General features: G+C 40.6%; 1 protein-coding gene and 1 pseudogene across 1 annotated transcript in view; one reads left to right on the top strand and one right to left on the bottom strand.

Moving 5' to 3' along the window:
* Positions 1-22123, top strand: part of LOC140927959 (RNA cytosine-C(5)-methyltransferase NSUN2-like) — a 67519-nt gene that overhangs the window by 14591 nt on the left and 30805 nt on the right. The window contains exons 5-10 of the mRNA XM_073377665.1: positions 9439-9544; positions 14434-14505; positions 15437-15521; positions 15865-16001; positions 17208-17266; positions 21958-22032. Coding sequence (XP_073233766.1) covers positions 9439-9544; positions 14434-14505; positions 15437-15521; positions 15865-16001; positions 17208-17266; positions 21958-22032 — 534 coding nt within the window. The remainder of the gene's footprint in view (positions 1-9438; positions 9545-14433; positions 14506-15436; positions 15522-15864; positions 16002-17207; positions 17267-21957; positions 22033-22123) is intronic.
* LOC140927509 (uncharacterized) lies at positions 3532-7119 on the bottom strand (annotated as a pseudogene).

Here is a 22123-nt window from a genome sequence, read left to right as displayed (position 1 = left end):
TAGATCTGTTAGAAACAAGATCGAGAGCATTATTGACCACGTCGTAGAAAATGACATTGGTCTCTGCACAATTACCGAGACCTGGTTAAATGACGCTGATTCTGTCAGTATTGCTCAGTTGTCTGTGGCCGGTTATTTCTTCAAGAATTTTTCTCGACAATCGCAAAACAGTGTTGGTGGAACTGGGAATCTGTTTCGAGACTTTGTCAACGTTTCATTAGTGGATGGGAAGGAAAACAAGTCCTACGAATATTCTGAGTGGATTGTTAAAGTGCACGATCGCTCAATGAGACATATAATAGTGTATCGACTTCCATATTCTTCATTACAACCTGTTTCTGCCTCTGTTTTCTTTGATGAATTCTCTCAGTTTTTAGAGAATGTTGTTATGTGCCCCAGGGTGCTTGTTATCTTTGGAGACCTCAACCTTCATTGAGATGACCTCGGTGACAATGACACCAAGAAATTTATGGATTTACTGGAAATGTTTAGTCTTTCGCGACACGTTTCCGGCCCGACCCATTTATTGGGTCATACCTTGGATCTAATTATTACTCGTTTGCCGGATGATGTTGTTCTTGCTTCTCCTAAAGCTACTTTTCCCATCTCTGATCATTTTATTATTCAGTGTCCTATTGGCTTCCCGTGACCAGCTTTATCATGCAAAGAACTGACTTTTCGTAAACTCAAAAATATTGATATTTTCAAATTCTCAGCTGATATTGCCTCTTCTATGCTTTGTACAAGCGTACACTGGGACAACATTGATGCACTCTCCGACTGCTTTAACATGACACTCACTGACATTTTGGACAAGCATGCTCCGCTTAAAACAAGGATTATGATAAATCGTCCAAAGATCCCGTGGTTTAATGCTGATATTAAACAACTCAAGCATAAACGTCGTCGCCTTGAAAAGAAAGCCTTGAAAACTGACCTCCCTGGTGACTGGAATAATTACCATAAAGTTCGTAATCAGTACTCTGCACTTCTTTATATTCAAACCTAATTGATCAGTGTGCGGGTGACTCTCGCAAGCTATTTCGTGTGGTTAATTCTTTGTCCAGGGAACCACTTGAGATGGCTCTTCCAGAGCACAATGATCCCACTAAGCTAGCAAACGAATTTGGCACCTTCTTCCTCCAAAAAATTGAAATCATAAAGGAAAATCTTGACAAGTTTCAAGTTCAAGAGCCTCGACTTGCTCCTGTTACTACAAAGGAGAATCTGGAGAATTTTCCTTCGCTGTCCAAAGGAGAAGGGTGTTAGGTTGTTCGGGAATCCTCCAATGCCTTTTGTCGGTTGGATCCTGTTTCTACATGGCTAGTAAAGTCCTGTCTTGATGTATTAGCGCCCTCTATCACTGAGATGATTTATCTCTCTCTTCTCAGTGGTTGCGTTCCAGAAAATTGGAGAACCATTGTTGTCATTCCTCTATTGAAAAAACCTGGACTTAATTTGGTCTACAAAATTTCCGTCCAGTCAGTAATCTTCCATTCATTTCCAAGGTAGTGGAAAAGGCTGCACTTCAACAACTTCTCATCCACTGTGAGAAAAATGCCCCTCTTCCTAAATTCCAGGCCGGCTTCCGTAAGTATCACTTAACAGAGGCTCTATTAAAGGTTCAAAATGACATCTTAATGAGTATGGATAATAAGGAAGTGACACTTCTCGTACTTTTGGACCCAAGTGCTGCATTCCATTCTTCTGAATATTTTGCAACAGGATTTTGGAGTCGTCGGAACTGCTTTAAATTGGTTCGACTCATTTCTGTCTGGTCCCAAACAACATATACTTGTCGTTGATAAGACTTCTGACAACTTCAATCTGAACTGTGGAGTCCCCCAGGGCAGTTGTATTTGGCCTATTTTATTTACTCTCCAAGTCTCCCACCTCTTTAACATTATTTCTCAGCACCTCCCTTCCGTCCATGGTTATGCTGATGACACCCAGATTTACCTCTCCTTCCGACCTTGTTCTATCCTTTCGGAAATTAACGCTGTCTCTGTGATTGAAAAGTGCATTGCTAATGTTCGCTCTTGGGTTATTGGAAATTGGTTAATGATTAATGACAGGAAAACTGACTTTCCAATTATTGGCACCCGTCAACAACTTGAAAAAACATCTATTGAATCTATTATCATTGGTGACAGCATCATTAAACCTTTAGAAAGTGTCCGGAACCTTGGGTCCTGGTTCGATGCTCATATGCAAATGGCAAGGCTTTTTGCGGACTATACAACATAAGACAGATCAGAAAATTCCTTACCGTGCAATCCACAAAGACATTGATCCATGCCTTTGTATCTTCAAACCTTGATTACTGTAACGTACTTCTATTTGGTGTACCTAAATATCAGCTTGATCGTTTACAGAAAGTCCAGAATGCCGCACCTAGAGTGACTTTTCAGATTGCAAAATTTGATCATATCACACCCGCTCTTATCGACTTACATTGGCTTCCAGTAACACGCTTTTGAATATTCTTCTATAGTTTTAGCTTTGTACAAATTCATTATCATTATCATTATCATTAAAGCTACTGTAAAAAGCAAGTGTTTCATTCTTATTATGTTGTTACGCTATTACGGCAAGGTTCTTCACTCTTCTTATTGGCATCAAAACAACTGTAAAGGCAAGTGTTTCATTCTTATTACGTTATTACGCTATTACGGCACGATTCGTCACTCTTCTTTCTAATTAGCATCAAAGCTACTATCAGAAAGTAATTGAGCCGGCGATATCAACCCCCACTAAAAACCCTTAAAGACATCTTTCTAACCAGTGTAAACAAGAGGTAATGGTCTTGTACAGTAATCAGTTTCTTATTACGCTATTCAAGCCTAATAAGAAAAAAAGAAGAAATGGCTATCACATTCTGGGCATGCTATAATGATTTAAAGGTAGCACATCTACATAGTGGTTCTTTGTCTATCATTCCTTGTTGAATCCTTGTTTTCCCCGTCCATTGGTATAGACCCCAACAGACAGCAACTGAGACGACGAATCCTTTAATAGCTTTAATAAAGTAGCAATTCCGAAAATCAAGGTACAAATGAACGATTCTAAGATTACGTTCCGATCATATTTGGGGCGTATAGCAAAGCCGATTTCTGATTACATTACAATAAAATGAAATATGATCAATGAAATATATCACGAGTTCGATTGCTCAATCATTTAATGATGAACTAACTCTTGCGGTTAATGTTAAGTCAAACATTTTGTTCATAACAAATCCTCTGGGGGCACCATTTGAGATGGGGATGAGTCTGGGCTTACTCTGACTTCACGATAACACAGCATTTCTGGACTGATCGCCTCAATTCTGAATCTTTAGTTTTGACGAGGACATTCCTGACCACAGCATCTGTTCCTGGATAGACCTCTTTCACTAAGGCAGGTTCCCGTTTTCCTTGGGGGCGTTGAAATCAACGAAAAGAACGACATTGCCGACCTTGATTTGGCGACCTTTGGTATGCCACTTTGATCTTCACTTGAGCATTGGGACGTATTCACGAATGAATCGTCTCAAAAAGTCTGCACAAACTCAAAGCGCTTTCTTGGGTTTCGTACTTCCTCAAAGGGGCCTTGAGGAACACAGGATGAGGCTCCCCTGAGAAGGAGGTGGTTAGGCATTAATGGCTGAAGATCGTTTGGATCATTGGATAGATAACCAAGGGGCCTGCTGTTTGTCAGGGACTTGACCTCAGCAAAGACAGTGGACCTTTCATTCCATGGCAGGACTTGGTTACCGACAGCGACCCGCAATGCTCGTTTGGTCTGCTTAATTAGGCTTTCATAGATTCCTCCCTGATGGGGACTGTAGGGTGTGGTAAATATCCCTGTGGAGCACAGCAAAATCATTGATCTGCTTTCTTCCTTCGATCACCAGCTTTCTTAACTCTCTCTCTGCTCCGACAAAGGACTTCCCGTTGTCGGTGATAATAGTAGCTGGCCACCCATGGTGATACATGAAACATCGTAGGGCTTGAAGGAAGGACTCAGTGACAGGCTTTACACTATTTCCAGATGGGTGGCTCGCATGGTTGTGCAAGTAAAGAGAGCACCCCACGCTATAATAGACTTGTTCCTTCCACACTGAATGGGCCAAAGAGGTCTACTCCTGTAACTGAGAACTGCGGAGAAAAGGGCAAGACTCTTTCAGGAGGTAATTCTGCCATTACAGTGGTGTGTGGCGGCGGGCATAGCTGGCGACAAACTGCACTATCTCTGACGAGTTTCTTAGCAGGGCTTCTTCCATGTACAATCGAAAACTTTCGGCGGCTTTCACTCAAGGTTCTTTCCGGGCCCGCATGTGAAACTTTATGGTGAACATCTTCCATGATAAGCTGGGAGATATGGTTGGTTGAAGACAGCAACACGGGATGCTTCTGGTCATAGTCCAACTGTGATTTCTTTAGTCGACCACCTACTCTGATGGTGCCATCCATAAATGGAGCCAAATTGTTAAAACGATCTCTCCAATCAGGCAGGTCTTTCTGTGCTCTGGCAATCCAGAACGTTTCTGCGTGCCGATTTCCTCTGCCTGCAACAGACCCACTCAGCTATTTCTTGGGTCTGAATGTGAACTCTATGTTGTGAACGAAACGGAGGACATACACTGTGACTCTTGTGAGCTTCTGCCAACTCGAGTAATGTAAAGGATCCATCAGTGGTCTCTGATTGCTTAATGGGGCCATTGTCTTTGTCTCCTTTTTCTCGGGATCGTCTTCCGTACTTAAACAAACTGACTTGATTGGCCGCTCTTCCTTTGGGCCTTTTAGAAATTGTGGCCCATTCTTCCAACGCATATCGATGTCTTCCAAAGAGATGCCTCAGCTAAGGTCGTCAGCAGGGTTAAGGTTTGTTGGAACAAGTCGCCAGTACTTGGGGTCCCAGGTAGACTTTATCTCGGCAACAAACTCACGTAAAGGGCTTAAACGAGACTGACTCAGAGTTCAACCAATGTAAAACGATCCTGGAATCTGACCAGAAAGTAACTGACACAGGCTTGATCTTAAACTCGTCACAGATGGTTTGGGCAAGTCGGAAAGCCACGAGGGAAGCCATCAGCTCTAGTCGTGGGATAGTCGTCTGTCGCAGTGGTGCAACTCTCGGTTTTGCTGCAACTAGACGTACTTCTGGTCCTTTTACTGTTGGTCACAGAAGATAAGCCACAGCTCCATAGGCCTCCCCACTCGTGTCAGCAAAGAGATGCAATTCTGAGTCACCGGACACATTTTCTGGCTGCAGGCATCTGGGAAATTCGAGGGTTTGAAGCCCTTGGATCTCTTTGAACAATGTTTGCCAACAAACTCTCGTTTCGTCAGGCTAAGGGTCGTCCCAATCAAAGTTCTTCGCACGCCAAATGTCTTGTAACGCTATCCTTGCCTTTACCGTGACAGTGGAAGCTAAGCCAAGGGGGTCGTACAGTCTCGAGATATTGGATAGGACAACTCTTTTCGTAAGTTTTGCGATGATTGGCTCTTTAACCGCGAAACTAAGGATGTCGGTCTGAGAGTTCCATCCAATGCCCAATGTCTTGACGCCTTTTTCTCCATCTAGATGGACAGCGGTCAGTACAGCTGTGCTTTCGACAGATTTTTCTGCATCAGGTTTCTTCAGGGAAACTTGTGACAGTTTATTTAGGACGATTTCAGACGACGATATCCACTCTTTAATCTTGAAGCTGCTGGTGTCAAGAACTTGGTCAAGTTCTTTAATGCTTTGCACAGCTTCCTTTGTTGTCGGACAAGAATGAATCAAGTCGTCCATGTACCTGTCACGTCTCAAAATCACCTCGGCATGTGGATTATCTTTCTCATTATCCTTGGCCATTTTCAGTATAACAAAAGGTCACTCTTTGTAGGGCGTAGATGGTGGGTTCTTTGTAAACTCCAGGTTTCTCCAGAGGCACCGATGGACGTGTGTGTCTTCCTCCAGTAACTCAATTTGTAAGTACATCTTTGCGATGTCCCCCACGAAGGCAGTAGGTTCTTCTCTAAAGTGAAGCAATACTCAGAGCAGATTTGCAATAAGACATGGACCCTTGTGTAAAAAGGAGTTTAAGGAGATACCTTGGTACTGGCATTCTGGGTCGAAGACTATCCTTAAAGGAGTGCTTTTCTTGTCAGGTCGGTATATTCCGTGGTGAGGGAGATAATGCACCGGTTTGACATTGGCTTCTGAATCTTCTTCGCTCAGGCCGCGGGCCAAACCATTTTTTTCATACTCCATTATGGCATTGTCGTACCGTTTGGCCTTAGCTTCATTCTTGAGTAGGTTCCTTTCCAAAGAGAAGAGCCTCTTCTCCGCCAGTGGATAATTGCTTGGAAGAAGGGATTTGTCCCTTTGCCAGGGAAGCCCTACCATGTACCTGTCTCCTCGATGCTTACGGGAGTTCTCCATTAGTTCTATGGCTTTATTTGGCGACATGGCTACTCTTGAACAAGAGCAATCTCTTGCTTGGACGCCGAGAGTTTCTAGCTCATAAAACTCCGAGATGTTCAACGGTTGGACAAAACTAATGCTGCAAACGGTATCTGAATTCTTGGCATTGTCAGAGCCAATGACAAACCATCCCAATTTGGTTCTCTTGCCTACAGGATCAAACTGACGGCCTTGGCGAATTTCACATTTGGCATGTAGGTGACTGTATTGAACGCCTAGAATAAGGTCTACAGGGCCAGCCTTGTGTGACAGGACAATGTGGCTGAGATAGTTAAAGGACAATAACCATTGTCAATCTAACGGAGGGATGCCAAAGACAGTTTTTTCAATCTCGTGCGCTTCTGTGCTGAACTCCTCACTGCCTTCGACGGGAGAAATCCAGAACTTGAGACGCCTGCTGTCGGGCTGTTTCACTGTCTCTCCTCCAACAACGGCCAAACCTTTACGGATCGCAGTCGTAGTTGCTCCACTGTCAATCAGAACATTCCCCTCTCTAATTCGACCATTGGGTGCTCTAAAACGAACTTTTACGACTGGCAAGATGCCGTTCATGTCCAACACAGATGCGACTCCGCTTGTAGGAGGGTCCGTGTGTAACAGGGAGTGGTGGAACCTTTGGCACCCATTGATCTCACATTTCTTCCTTGAGCGACAGTCTCTTGTCATATGACCTTTGCTTAGATAGGAAAAGCACAATGTTGCCTTTGTTACGAACTTAAACCGTTCGTCCACAGTTGAGTCACTCAGGGTGAGACAGGTGGGTACTGTGTGGCTACCTTCGCATATTGAACACTTCAGTTTTTTGCCCGTGGTCAATCCGGTCGACTGAATCCCCTTTCTTCCTCGGCCACCTCCGCCAAATTCAGATTGAATAAAAGTCTGGGTCGAATTCGGCCTTGACGCATTTCCTCACAAAGTCACTTATGTGTTGAAGCGTGGGAACCTGGCCTCTTTCTCTGATATCTGCCACCACCCCTTTCCATTTGTCTACGAGATAGTCAGGAAGACGCATGACAATTCTTCTCAAGTTATCGTTGGCGTTTACATCTGCATAATAATTGAGGCGGTGCATGATGGAAAGGCAATTGATGATATCCAGTGAGAATTCTCTGAGAGCTTGTCTGTTGTTCCTTCCAATCCTGTCTCCCATAGTCAGCTTGTTCACCACAGCTCTGGCTATTACACTCGGCTGGCCAAACTGCTCCTTCAGACCCTTTAGAGCTGTAGCATACATTATGCCCTTTGATCCCACGCCAGAGATCGCTCGTTCAGCTTCGCCCTTTAAGAGCATACGCAACTGAATCATTTGCGTGTCATCTTTATGGTCTACCTTTTCATGGATGTGGATCTTGAATTGATCTATGAAATCTGTATAGGAGAGAGGATCACCATTGCAGGAAGGTAGTTGTATTAAAGGAATGTCCTTATTAGCTTCTAATTTGAAAAGCGCATCAGCTATCGTGACATTTCCTACGTCGGACTTGGGAAGGACTGTCTCTTAAACTCAAGGAGGTCGTCAATCCAAAAGTCAAATAAGCAGGCATGCTCCAGCTTGCCTTTAGAAGCAACATTTAATGCCACCTGATGTGAAACATGCGGTTGTTTTGACGTCTGTATGGTCTGTTGAGCTTCAACATTATTAGTAGAGGTGTGACCAGCATGATTTTCCACGATTGTCAAATCCTGGGCAGGAACGGGCTGGACCTGGGAATTTGCCGATACATTAGTGCCACTTGATTGACCTGAGTTCCCAACAGAACTATTTGTGTCACTCGCGTTACTTGCGTGACTAGCCTCTCCAACAGAATCGTCTGCGTTACTTGAGTGATTCATGTCCCCCACAGAACCGCTTGTGTTACTTGCGTGGCTCGTGTCCCCCACGGAACCGCTCGTGTTACTTAAGTGGCTCGCGTCCCCCACAGAACCGCTTGTGTTAACTTGATTTTCTTCAAGCGCGATTAAAGAAACTTCCACTTCGTTTTCAATGGAAAATACATCATTAGCCATATCATTTTCCCACTGATCCATGGTGTCATATTCTTCTGCCTCCGCTAGATCATACAGCTCACCCTTCTGCTCTCGAGCAATTTCGTAGTCCTTTCGAAGCTGTTTGATTTCTTTCCCCAGACATGCTTTGTTCGCCTGAACTTGATCTTCATCTAGTATCTCACGAATACGCTTAATAGCCAAGGTTATTCTTCGGCGGCTGACTTCTCTTCTTCTTAAGGGCATTCTCCGGGTTTATAGTTTCTTCACTGGTTCCTCCACCTTTGTCTGTCATCTTTCATAAACAGAGGATTATCTACAAGGGTACCATACCAAATGGCCGGCTAAATCGACGCTCAAATCCTTCAGAAATTTTGGTATAGACCCCAGCAGATAGCAACCGAGACAAGGAATCCTTTAATAGCTTTAATAAAGTAGCAATTCCGAAAATCAAGGTACAAACGAACGATTCTAAGATTACATTCCAATCTTATTTGGGGCGCAAAGCAAAGCCGATTTCTGATTACATTACAATAAAATGGCTAGAACAAGTTTAAAGACGAACAGATTAAGGAATAAGATGATTGTACATGAAGGGTAAAACCTCCCTCGGTCAAAAAGGTTTGAACTGTCCGTCAGGAAATTACTGACTGTAAACACTGTGCGAAAACAATTATTGCTGTCCGCGTGTAACTTGTCTGAGCTACTTGAGAACAAAAAACTAATAATGAAATATATCACGAGTTCAATTGCTCAATCATTTAATGATCAACTAACTCTTGCGGTTAATGTTAAATCAAACATATTGTTCGAAATATCTATTATTCCTTATTGGTTTCTTAGGAGAGGGGAAACTGGAGAACTCATATTGCTTTTGCTCATATGGGCAGTAATATTTTCAAGAATTACAGCACCATGGAATAATAACTATTTTCTTATTTAAAACCTCAACAAAATGATGATGTGGAAAATTCAAAATCAATGTAATATTTATTTCAGGTATCCTGATGAATTAGCATGGCAGATAAATTTTACTAAAAAATTTATCAGAAAATCCTCGTCAATGGAAAAGTTTCACAGTTTCCTGGTCCATGAAACGGAAACTGTAAGTACAGGTTTGGCAGGGTCCGCACAGACTTGAAAAGTCCTTGAATTTTAGAGGGAGTCCTTGAAATGTCCTTGAATTCCATTTTTCTGTGAATAGTCCTTGAACTTTCTTCAGCTTTGAATGTAGAGGCCTGGAAAGAGTTTTTTTAAATGCTTTTTGGTTGTCAAAGACAGTATATAAATCATAGCTTAGAGAAGTTAAATGTGATTTGTATCAAGCATTTTTCATATTTTATGCACGAATTAACTAACAACTTAAGACAAATGAACTAAAAAATGTAGAGAAGTTGGTAGAGCAAACAGGTCAAGCCTTAAAGTCCTGTTAGAATTGAAAGGGAATTGCATTTTTGCACAATCTGTGAAAATACATTCCTTATACACTGTATAGGTAGTCCTTTAAAATCTTACATTATCCTTGAAAACGTCTTGAAAAGTCCTTGAAAATGGTTGCAATGGTTTCAAAATGTTTGTTAGTAAGGATAGTCAAGCCAGCTTTCGCATTTTGGAATCAAATTTTGAGTTGTTTTTTCCCATACGCTCCTTTTATCAGCTTGGGTTTTTAATCGCTATGTCAATAATCTGAGATCACAGTGCCAGTAAACACACTGAAAGCAACTGCTAAGATCTTTTTCTGTTTCATTTATGCATAATATTCCATGAATCAATAAACCAAAGTACAGTCAACTCTTGCCTTACGGACACCCAGTTACGGACAGCAGCTAAACCCTAGGCAAAAATAAATTACAGACCTTTAACTGAAATGAACTCCTGCCATTACTGACTCTCTCTAATGTGGACACTAGCCCAAGGTCCCTACAGTGTCCGCTATAAAAAGAGAGTTGACTGTACAGACCTTTAAAAGTAGTTACCATTTACATGGGGAAACGGGAAATTCCAGTTGGAAAATCAAATGATTTGCACCATTCCATTTGGGAAGCTTCAGAACATATGGGCTGTGATTTGGGGCAATGTAATTCATGTACTCTCTTTATAGCCTGTTCAACTGATTTTAATACATTTTGTAGTTATTTTTTCACACCATGTTGAGTTTTATAGTTTTATGTTTGTGAACAAGATTTCCACCCGGGTGGTCTGTGTAAATGGTAAGGACCCTTTATTAAGGTTGCTTACCCTCTTTGCTACCTATCTGTTGGGTAGAAGAAGGTAAGTAGCAATGATGGCATTTGTGATTCTGCAGGTTAAACTGGAAATAGAGCACTTACATTCATTGTGGAGACATGATGGCTGAGTGGTTAATGTCTCGAACTTTGGCTCTGTGGGCAAGAAAAATGTCTTTCTCCAGCTACAATTGGCGACAAAATGAGTTGAGACACTTTTGCCCTAAACTGGGCTTTTTTACGTTCTACTGACTTCAAAAGGAGGAAATATAGCTTTTCCTCCCCCATTCCCTCCATGCAATGTTGTACTGATGTTCGAGCTACAATCGACGACAAAATTGTTGAGACATTGTACTTAAATAGGGCGACTTCGGAGAACAAAATAATCCGCACCCCTCCCCTGTCCCCTCCATTCAAAGTTGGGGTGTTTGTTGTTTTCTATAGGTAGCTAGAACAAGGGCACAACATTGCACGGAGGGGATGGGGGAGGAAGGCTATATTTCCTCCTTTTGAAGTTCTTAAAACGTAAAAAAGCCCACTTTTGGACCAAGTGTCTCAACTCATTTTGTCGCCGATTGTCTGAACCGAAATCTTCGCGCTGTTGTCCTATTAGCACCGGTTAGGAGACAGTAACCAATTGAGATTACTATATTCACCGGGTCGTTTTTCAGAAGATAGATAAGATACCCATATAATCCGTTTCCTGTGTTTTTCGAGGGAAAATTAGTTTTGACAATCTTTGTACTCGGTAGTGATTTCAAGTAATTACGCAGCATACCCACGTACAGAATGATTGATTTCCCTCTGGTAACTAAGTGTGATCGGTAGGAATCGATGGCAGATAGTATATTGTATTTGAATATATCCTTAGTAAGTTGGAAGTGATTATTCGAAGTTTGGCTATTTGATAAGGGTGGGATGGACGATAAAATAGCCATGATTGCTATGCAAGGAGAATGTTCAGGAAAAATGTTCCAACTTCTAATGCACAGCAAAGCTGCATAGCATCGCTAAATCTGTGCAGCAGATTCGTTGCCCATATACCAATAAGGGTCTTTGAAGAATGTACTTTACAGTAGAAACTATGAGGTCAGGAGGAGACTGGCCACGAGTAACCAACTTTGTTCTTAAAAGATAATTAGATTATTTTGTTTTTATACTCATCGTAGTTACTCGTGGAAATTCCTCCTAAAGAGCAATTTTAGCCATTATAACTACTTTAATGCCTAGAAATCTATTAAGTTTCCTATCCTTTTCACTTTGTTCTTTGTTGAATGCGTTTCGATAAAGGAGAGAATAAGAAATCGTGCCCGACGCGCCACGTCGCACGATGTCAAGACACGGTTAAGCGTGACACGAAATGTCACGCACGGAAAATAACGAAATCGGCTTATTCTAATTGTTCTAAAATAGGTATGATGAAGTGAAACATAACAAATAAAAAGCCACCAGGGATCTCACATCCCAGCATAAAAAAAATGAAATCAATTAACTTTCTCAAGGACGTACGGCCACTTTTGAGATTCAGACAGTCTGAACCGAAATCTTCGCGCTGTTGTCCTATTAGCACCGGTTAGGAGACGGTAACTAATTAGATTACTATATTCACCGGGTCGTTTTTCAGAAGATAGATACGATACCCATATAACCGTTTCCTGTGTTTTTCGAGGGAAAATTAGTTTTGACAATCTTTGTACTCGGTAGTGATTTCAAGTAATTACGCAGCATACCCACGTACAGAATGATTGATTTTCCTCTGGTAACTAAGTGTGATCGGTAGGAATCGATGGCAGATAATATATTGTATTTGAATATATCCTTAGTAAGTTGGAAGTGTTTATTCGAAGTTTAGCTATTTGATAAGGGTGGGATGGACGATAAAATGGCCATGATTGCTATGCGCAGGAGAATGTTCAGGAAAAATGTTCCAACTTCTAATGCACAGCAAAGCTGCATAGCATCGCTAAATCTGTGCAGCAGATTCGTTGCCCATATACCAATAAGGGTCTTTGAAGAATGTACTTTACAGTAGAAACTATGAGGTTGGGAGGAGACTGGCCACGAGTAACCACAAGTAACCAACTTTGTTCTTAAAAGATAATTAGATTATTTTGTTTTTATACTCATCGTGGTTACTCGTGGAAATTCCTCCTAAAGAGCAATTTTAGCCATTATAACTACTTTAATGCCAAGAAATCTATTAAGTTTTCTATCCTTTTCACTTTGTTCTTTGTTTGGATGCGTTTCGATAAAGGAGAGAATAAGAAATCGTGCCCGACGCGCCACGTCGCACGATGTCAAGGCACGGTTAAGCGTGACACGAAATGTCACGCATTGAAAATAACGAAATCGGCTTATTCTAATTGTTCTAAAATAGGTATGATGAAGTCAAACATAACAAATAAAAAGCCACCAGGGATCTTACATCCCAGCATAAAAAAAATGAAATCAATTAACTTTCTCAAGGACGTACGGCCACTTTTGAGATTCAGACAATCGGCGACAAAATTGTTGAGACATTGTACTTAAATAGGGCGACTTCGGAGAACAAAATAATCCGCACCCCTCCCCTGTCCCCTCCATTAAAAGTTGGGGTGTTTGTTGTTTTCTATAGGTAGCTAGAACAAGGGCACAACATTGCACGGAGGGGATGGGGGAGGAAAGCTATATTTCCTTCTTTTGAAGTTCATAAAACGTAAAAAAGCCCACTTTTGGACGAAGTGTCTCAACTCATTTTGTCGCCGATTCTACCTACAGAAACAACAAACACCCCAACTTCGAATGGAGGGGGCAGGGGAAGGGTGCGGATTATTTTGTTCTCTGAAGTTACCGTATTTGATTACAATGTCTCAACTATTTTGTCACCAATTGTAGGTCTATTTGTGACCCTCCATATGATTTCAGGGACAAAGGTGATAACACGCTCACAACATGCTTCCAGTTAAAAACAAAAGAAATTGACTTTAACACGCCTACAAAGCACGCTAGAGCACACTTCAATGAGCCTGTGCTTTTGTCTCTGTCTGTGTGTCTTTGGACACCCTACGCGTGTTGTGTTAGCGTGTTGTGAGCGTGTCATCACCTTTGTCCCTGGAATCACATGGAGGGTCACATTTAATGGGTACTGGTAAAATAATGCTGAGGATAATGCTGAAGTTGACTTGCTTCCTATCGAGGGGGGGGGGAGTAGCATATTTTCCAGGATGAAGTGCTGCCCTGTGCCCATGGCTAATGTCTTCAGAATAAAATTAGAACTCTTAAACTCTTTGTAGAGTAGTACATAGAGCAAACATAGAGATCAGATCATGTGTCAAGTAATGCATATATCAGGTTACCGTGCTTCTGAAGTTCAAAAGCCAACTAACGTTTGTGTTCTTTGCTGCTGTCAGTCATCGTAGCAGACTTGTTAGAAAAGAGAAGCTTACTTCAACGAGTTCAAATTAAAGTTAAGGGTTTGTGGTTTGCGATTGGAGGATTTCAATCCACTTTGTGTGTTTCTGTGTTTCAAGGTTCGTTGCTTGTGTTCATAATTATTATTGACGGAAGCAAAAAAGCAATATTGTTGTAAGCTGGCTTAAATTTCAAAGTTTGCATGTTACTGAAAAGCACAGTAAAAACGATGTAAAATTGTAAAACCATCACTTGCAATTGTTTATGAGGTTGTCGACTTTTGGTGTTTGACTGGGGATTTTTTTCAATATGTGCCCCTCTTGGAGGCTTGACTATTTAATGACATAAAAACCATAGTGTTCTGTCTCTCTTAATTCAGGGAAACATCAGTCGCCAAGAGGCAGTCAGTATGATTCCGCCATTGCTTTTAGATGTAAAACCAGGCCAAAAGGTAGGTATATTGCTGGTATTAACAGTGAATAATGATATTTAACAATTATTGGACAAGGTTGAGCAAAATATTGGGATTTGTCAGTGGCGAGCAGATCAATTATTTGCCAAAAAGCTGAAGGCTGAGGCAAATAATTGATTTGGGAGACACTGACAAATCAAAATACATTGCGATAACCAAGTACAATAATTATTTTATCATTTGATCATCAAGTTTGTTTTTTTTTTAATGTATATCTTCGGGAAGCAAAGTGGTCTGCCATTTTAACGCAAGAGTGAGAGCAAGAAGGAGAAAAGCGTGGTTCATTTATGCATGAGAAGAATATTATTTGCAGCCAAACAAAGTTGGACGACATTGTGCATGAGCAGACCATTATTTGTAGGCAGTTATTTGCAGGTCACGTGATGAGCTCTTGGCCAATGCAAAGAAAGAAAAATTTCCAACGAATGATAATATGTTTTTTTTTTATGTCTTATCTTTGCTTAAAACAAGCATATCACAGACAATTTTCCCACCTGTCATTTGATAGCTAGGCTTCCCTTTTACGTAAGACTTTTGGTAATTTTGCACTGTCAATCTGTTCAATAACAGTTTTTTGGCACAATTACCCCAAAATGAAGGTTTTGGGACACAGTCAGGTTTTGAGCAGTCATGTATGTGTTCAAGACATGTTCTTGTTTAGCACTCTGAGTGTTACAAAAAGTTGTCTTGCATGAACTGCATGACAAACCAGAAGTGGTGAGTTTTGGGCAGATAGTGACCACAAAATGGCGTTTTTCGGCAAAATTTTTGGGGCCAGTGGATTAAATAGGAAATGCAAATGCAGAATAATAGAAATTTTTTCCGTTGTTTATCTCCTTTGCACGAGTCAAGAATATTAGATACATGAGATTGTCTTCTCTCTGATAATTTTTGTTTTTTGTCAATACAGATATTGGATGCATGTGCTGCTCCTGGGTCTAAAACAGTTCAACTTATTGAACTTCTTCATGGTGAAGAAACATTAGGGATACCTGGTAAAGTATACAATAATGTATGTTCTGTTTTGGTTCGGATACTAAGCTGGGTATCATATTGATAAGGAATGCCTTGTAATGTTTTGTCAGTGTGTTACTACTATACCTTTTGAAGGCCAGCAGAAGGCAGAAACTGATGTGATGGTTATTTCCAATAGTTTACCTGTATTAGAACTGCTTTGCATTTTGCAAGGCAAGGTGTCTAACAGAAATTAAAAAGATGCAGAAAGGATGGCATTAGGTGTTGATGCTGACTTTGATTGTGTTGATACATGTCCATGAACACCATACATAGGAAGAATAGTAAAATTGCAGATATGCATAGTGTCTTTTTATCCTGCAGAGGGTCTGGTTGTAGCAAATGAACTTCAAAACAAGAGATGCTACATGCTTGTTCATCAGAGCAAGAGGTTGCATAGTCCCTGCTGTTTGATCACAAATCATGATGCTACTCTCTTCCCCACTTTGTATACAAAAGAGGTAAGTTAATAGAATGTTTGTAGTCAGAAAATATCAATACCACCCACATGATGGGTTGATGATTTCAGGAAAGGTGGGTAAAACACCCGAAAAATCACTAACTGTGGCCAGTGTCCTGACTGTACCTTTATAGGGAGGCAAATTTCCCAGTTCAATCAAGTAGTTTTTTTACCTGAGGGGTTACATCGTTCTTGATGGCTATGAAGTTATACTGTAGTAAAAGTTGGTTAAAGTCAACTGGTTTACTGAACAGCACCAATACCATAATTCCTGAAATTTGTGTTGAGTATAGACCTCATAATCACCTTTAGCTAGGTTGTTTAGAACTTGCCAGTACCCTGAGTCAAGGTCTATGGTATTGAAGTACTTAATATCCTGAAAATGAACTGCAGGGCCTTTTTCTTTTTCAAGAGTCTTTTTACGAAAGTAATTTCTCTTTCAAAATCCCATTGCCTTGTCAGTGGAGGAACATTTGTGTCAACAATTTTCATTGTACAAATGACTAGAAAATCATGAGAAGATGATCCGCTGTACATGCCAAGATCAACCCTCACAGCAATAAATCTCAGTGGAGATAATAATAGTAGATAATAATAATGTAGCTCAGTATTCACAGAATTCCAACATGTAAAAGCTCACGACAGAGATTGTCTGGTTGAATTATGAACGATTATAAAATAACTTAAAACGTGTAATTTGTATTTGAAGATAATTCCCTTAAATAAGCTCCAGGAGGCTTATTATATTGGTCATGTTTGTGTTTTGATGGAATGAATGGTAAATTTCTTAATGGAGGAGGTTTTATTTTTAGAATTTTATGGGTTTTTTGCCCTAGGAAGTTCATGCAAACGGTTATTAATGCACAAAAGAAGCAAGCCAGTTTACACAGTAGCAGGTCATGTTTATACAGAAGTTTTCCCAGACTAACAAAAAGGATAATGTTTTGAGCCTTGACAAGGCCTCTCCTTTTTGAAACTAGAGTTAGTTCAGTGAAAAAGTCTCTTCCTTTAAGATAGGATGAGATGGTTAGGTATGTTTCCTTTGTGGGAACAGAGTGTGAGGAAAATTGGAACGATTATAAAAGAACTAAAATTTTGAATTGGAAGGTTTCTTTAAAAAGACAAGTTTTAAGATGACCAATTTTTTGCAATAGTAGCTTTGTTAAATATAGTATGAATTTGTTACTGTGGCTACCATTTTTTTTAGGAAGGTGGTGAAAAGGTGCCAATATTTTTTGACAGAATACTCTGTGATGTTCCATGCAGGTTAGTTGACCCAACGTCAGTCATTTAAAATGGCAGAACTGAGAGGGTTGTCTAAACTCACTGCTTTGTGAAATTGATTTTAATGTTGAAATCACAAGTACATGTGAGCAATGACGCTCACAACCGAAATAAACAAAGGCAACAAGTTCCTAACGGCCATAAAGAGTTCCATAATGGTAGTTCTTTACACATATTCATCTTCTGTTCTTTTTGCACATGCACCGTAAGTCATGTGCTGCCTTACCTGACTGCGAGCTCAACTGTTCAGATGTCAGATTCCACATGTTATAAAACTAAAATATTTATCTTTAACGAGGGGCAAGCTTCAAAGGAAACTTGCAAGTTGCTTTATCAGTTTGGTGAATTCTGGACTAACTTATTTTATTACTCGAAGCAAGAGATGATTGCTTCAAAGCTTTGTATCAAGCATTTGATTCTGACTCCACTAACACGAGATATTCAGTGTGAAAACGTTTATTTAGGACGTGTCAGTCAGTCATCTGATGCAGATGTTAAATCAGTGATATCGTTCTAGTAAAATACTAATATATGTTCTAAGCTAGAACTTGTACCATGCCTGATACAAAAAAAAAGTGGCCAAAAAATGCGTGGAAACGTATTCCCCTACTGATGCAGTGGTAAAACTCTGGGGAAAGGGATTGCAATGAAAATACATTATAATGTTACATAGACTTTTCCAAAATTATACTAATGGAAAAGGGTGCGTGTCTGAATAACTAATTTCATAAATTATATATCGAAATAAGAAACGTTATTCGAAAAAATACAGTTCTGAAAACGTAAAAAAATAAAATATAGAAAAGGAAAACTTGCAACACAAAACAAAAACTATCAGTTTGACTGAGCTGACGTATTATCGCGCAAGTCTCACGCTAAAACCGTAAAACCTGAAAATATAGTGACCGGAATCAAGAACATAAGGACTAACCTTACTTAAATAACGCCTCAAAATCTTGACAGGGCAACTAGGAGTGCCAGGACTCTCAGGAATCACTACTTCATTACCTTTCCTAGGTTGATCGGTCTTACTTCTATCAACATTAATAGCGACATAAGCTGTATGAAAAACAATGTCTGCATACCTAATATGGAGAACTTCATCAATTCTGAATAAACTGCAAACGCCAAAAGAAAAATGCAAACATTTCTCAATTCAAGGAGGTTATCTAAAGTCGAAGCCTCCACAAGCTTTTCTAACATATCAGGTGAAACAAGCTCTTTTTTATTGAACAAACTAGTTCCAGTTACCTACTTGGTGGCATTACTAACAGCTTGGATGATAGGGCTATCAGGCGGCGAAGGAATGCCAGTCAAGTTATGTGCCCATTGGATTCCATAAATGGCAGAGCCCAAAGCAGAATGAGAACGAGTAATGGTCAACATGTACTGGAGGTAAAGGGCAACATGCTCTGTACTGGCGGGAAAAACCTGAATTTCGTCTCTCGAACAGGCAAAATTTCTCCATTTCCAAAAGGATCTTCTGTAGGCATCTGTTGTTCCTGAAGCTATGGATGCAATGTTGACCGTAGACTCCAATTTATAACCAGGTCCCTCAATGACGGGTCTTGGAGGGCATGTAGAGACTTCCAAATGCCGGAACCTAAAACTTCTAAACAAAACAAGAGAGGAAACTAACAAAATAGAGAAAGAGACGGAGAAAAAGAAAATGCAAAATTAGTAACATACAACGTAACAAGACATAAACATCAAAAACAACATTCAAAACATTCCTAAGTCAAAACGAGTCCTGGGACGATCGGGAAAAAATTGAATAGACGCTACCAAGTGCAGCGACGAATGCCACTAATCCTAAATCACACGTGAATTAAACGCCAAGTGAACGACACTGGCGAGCCACCAGGGGACAAATGGAACAACATAATGCAATGATACTGCTGTACATGTCACCATCGGGGGGTGCCAGGTACCAATAAACATACGATACTTCACTTGATGCAGAAAAAGAAACCAGTAAACCTACCAATAAGAGTCGGAATGAAGAGAATACACCACGGGGGTGCAAAGAATAAAACTACTTCCAGAAATGAACCAAAGCTATGTCCTGTAGATTTTGAACCACACTACTGACCTGAATCATTCTAACAACATTCTTATTTTCAGTGTATAAGCGTACTCTTTGGCCTATTAAATTACTCTCGAAGGACTAAAGGGCAAACTGAATCCCAACCAGCTGCCTCCAAGTGGAAGACTTACGAGACTCTTCAACGGACCAAGTTCGGTGACAAACCAGACTAGAATCTTGAATAAAAGCGCAACAACCCGTAGAAGAAGCGTCCGAAAGCAAAACTTTGGATGGAACAAACGGAACCTGCCAGAACAGCTTACCATTTCAGGATTTTGAATTGTCCCTCCAAAAGAAAACCCCTTTCTTCGCATTATCTTGAACCAGAACCTCCGAATTCCATCAACGCCTCGGGCTGATGACAACGTGCAAAAATCTAGTCATAATTTGAGTGACATTCCCACAACTCGGTGCTAGTGAAGTAATGAACTTAACGTAAATGAAAGGCGAATTATTTAAATTAGCACAGACCTCGTTCAGACCGGAACACAATTTGTCGATCCTAGGATCAACTGCAAATATAAAACCTGTCGGAGTGTCAATATGAAAACCTATCTAAGAAAAGGTGGTGGAGGGCTGCCAGACAGATTTTTCGTGATTTATGCCAAAACCACAGCGAAAGAGATCGGAATGAACTGAAGAACTATTAGTTTTCGCTGCCTCCAGAGTAGAATCAACGCCAATGCCGTCATCAAAAATTATAGCTATGGGAATACCTCGTATTCTCCAATGGATCTCCATGGGCTTCAACAATTTAGTGAAATTATAAGGTGCTGAATCCCAAAGGGCAAAGAGTAAAGTGAACATACCTTGTTTGAGAGGTACCAAAATCCAATGAAAATACCCAAAATCTGCGATGCTCGGGGAAAATATCCACGCGGTGATATCCTGACTTTAAAGCAAAAGAGAAAATGAAGTGAAATAGCATCCCTGACGGTATGAAGGCCTTCGCACTTCAAATTCTGTTTAAAAACATGCATATTGATGTGGCTTAAATCTAGGATAAGCCTCTTCTTACTGCTACTTTGAATTGAAACGGTCAAAGGATTGAGAATATCAGGAGTGTAAGAAAAAATCTCCTCGACGCGATTGTCACTCAAGAGCTCCAAAATAGCCTCGGAGACAAAATCAGACTCTTTAAAGGCTGACACATTGTTCTTTAAAGTGTTGAGGCAATGGCGTGGAAATAATAGGGATCTTGTAGACGTCTCTGATAATACTCAAAATAAATTTAGGAGCTCCTAGTGATTTCCAATAATCGATGGATTTAAGCAGGTTCCTCCTAACAGAAAGCTGTGAACGGAGGACAGAAGTAATAGTGGGGGACGCTGTTTTGTAATCAAAACCATTTAGCTCCTGAACAGAACGATCGGAAGAGAAAAAGATGCTATCAGACTGCAGGGAATCAACAACTGAAAAACCACACTCACTTGGATCTTCTGAGGATAGTCACTTGGAATCAGAGAATCCTTTTGGAATGCGAGAATTAGAAACTAGAGAACACTCGTATTTCCAATGGCCAAACCTGCCGCAAGCAAAACGGCTGCCTTGCCTGGAAGGAAAATCAGAGCGACCAAAAGGGAAGGAACAAACATGGACAGGCTACTGTAGACGTTCTGGGAGGCCAAAAATCGTAACCAGAAGGTCGCGGAGCGAAAGGATTATGCTTAGAAGATTTCTTCGCAGCTGAAGATTTAAGAGTCTTTTCAGCTCTATCCTCGGCACGACGAATCCGTTTAGCGTCTTCCTTAGCATCGGCAAGCTCGCGTTGAACATACTCCTCAACGGTCTTCCAACCAATTTAATACATATATAATAATTTAATAATTTCTACCGCTTGGAGAGCATTGACGTACCTTCAGCTAGGGACGCTTTAGCCTTCTCAACCGCGTTGGACTCGAGGTGGGATTTCACTTCGTCTAGACTATCCTGAAGCTTAGCAATGAATTTGTACTGAATCTTGTTTCCTTTTTGCTTAACGGACTTCGGCTCCTCGTGTTGAATCTTCTTGATCTCGCGTAGTTGTTTGTCAGCAACACCACAGCTAGATTGTTAAATTCCCTCAGCAGAATTGGCCACTAGCTTTGAAAAACTGCTCCAATAATGCCTTGTTATTTTCAGCCAAAGAAGTAGAACTGAAATCCTCCACCTCTTTTGACACCGACATGATGCAACAAGGGAATTGACTAGAGAAAGAGGGAAATCGAAAAGGAAAACTATCAGAAGGACTGAGCTGACGTAGAATGGCGCAATTCATCTCCCGCCAAAATCATAAATAGCCCGATACTATCCTAGGAACACCAGCATGTCAGAATATCAAATTTCTGACTCATTCGTTCCCTTGTCACTCAACCATCAGAAATTACATTTTTCAAAATTGAAATACAATTTTAACATGTCCGTGGGTACCTATTCAGCAAAATTGTCCCATCTGCTCCTGATTTGCCAGTTTTTCCTGTAATTTGGATTATTTAGAAAAGGTTGCAAATGCATTTTGTTTACGTGCTGAATTTGCAAGAAAATTATGTGTCATTAAAATATTCTGTAATGTTTAGACTCTTCAGTATGCTTCTGTTTTTCTCTGCAGCGGTGATGGAACGCTGAGGAAAAATCCTTTGATTTGGAAAAAGTGGACACCACAACTTGGCATGGCATTATTTCGGTAATTAATCAAATAACTGACTATTAAAAAAAATAAACATTTTGCTATCCCTGATTCTCGTTCCTTAGAATAGACTACTGTCATTTATAGA

Source organism: Porites lutea, chromosome 2, assembly GCF_958299795.1.
Source record: "Porites lutea chromosome 2, jaPorLute2.1, whole genome shotgun sequence".
Taxonomy (NCBI): domain Eukaryota; kingdom Metazoa; phylum Cnidaria; class Anthozoa; order Scleractinia; family Poritidae; genus Porites; species Porites lutea.
This window is presented reverse-complemented; position numbering and strand designations above follow the sequence as displayed.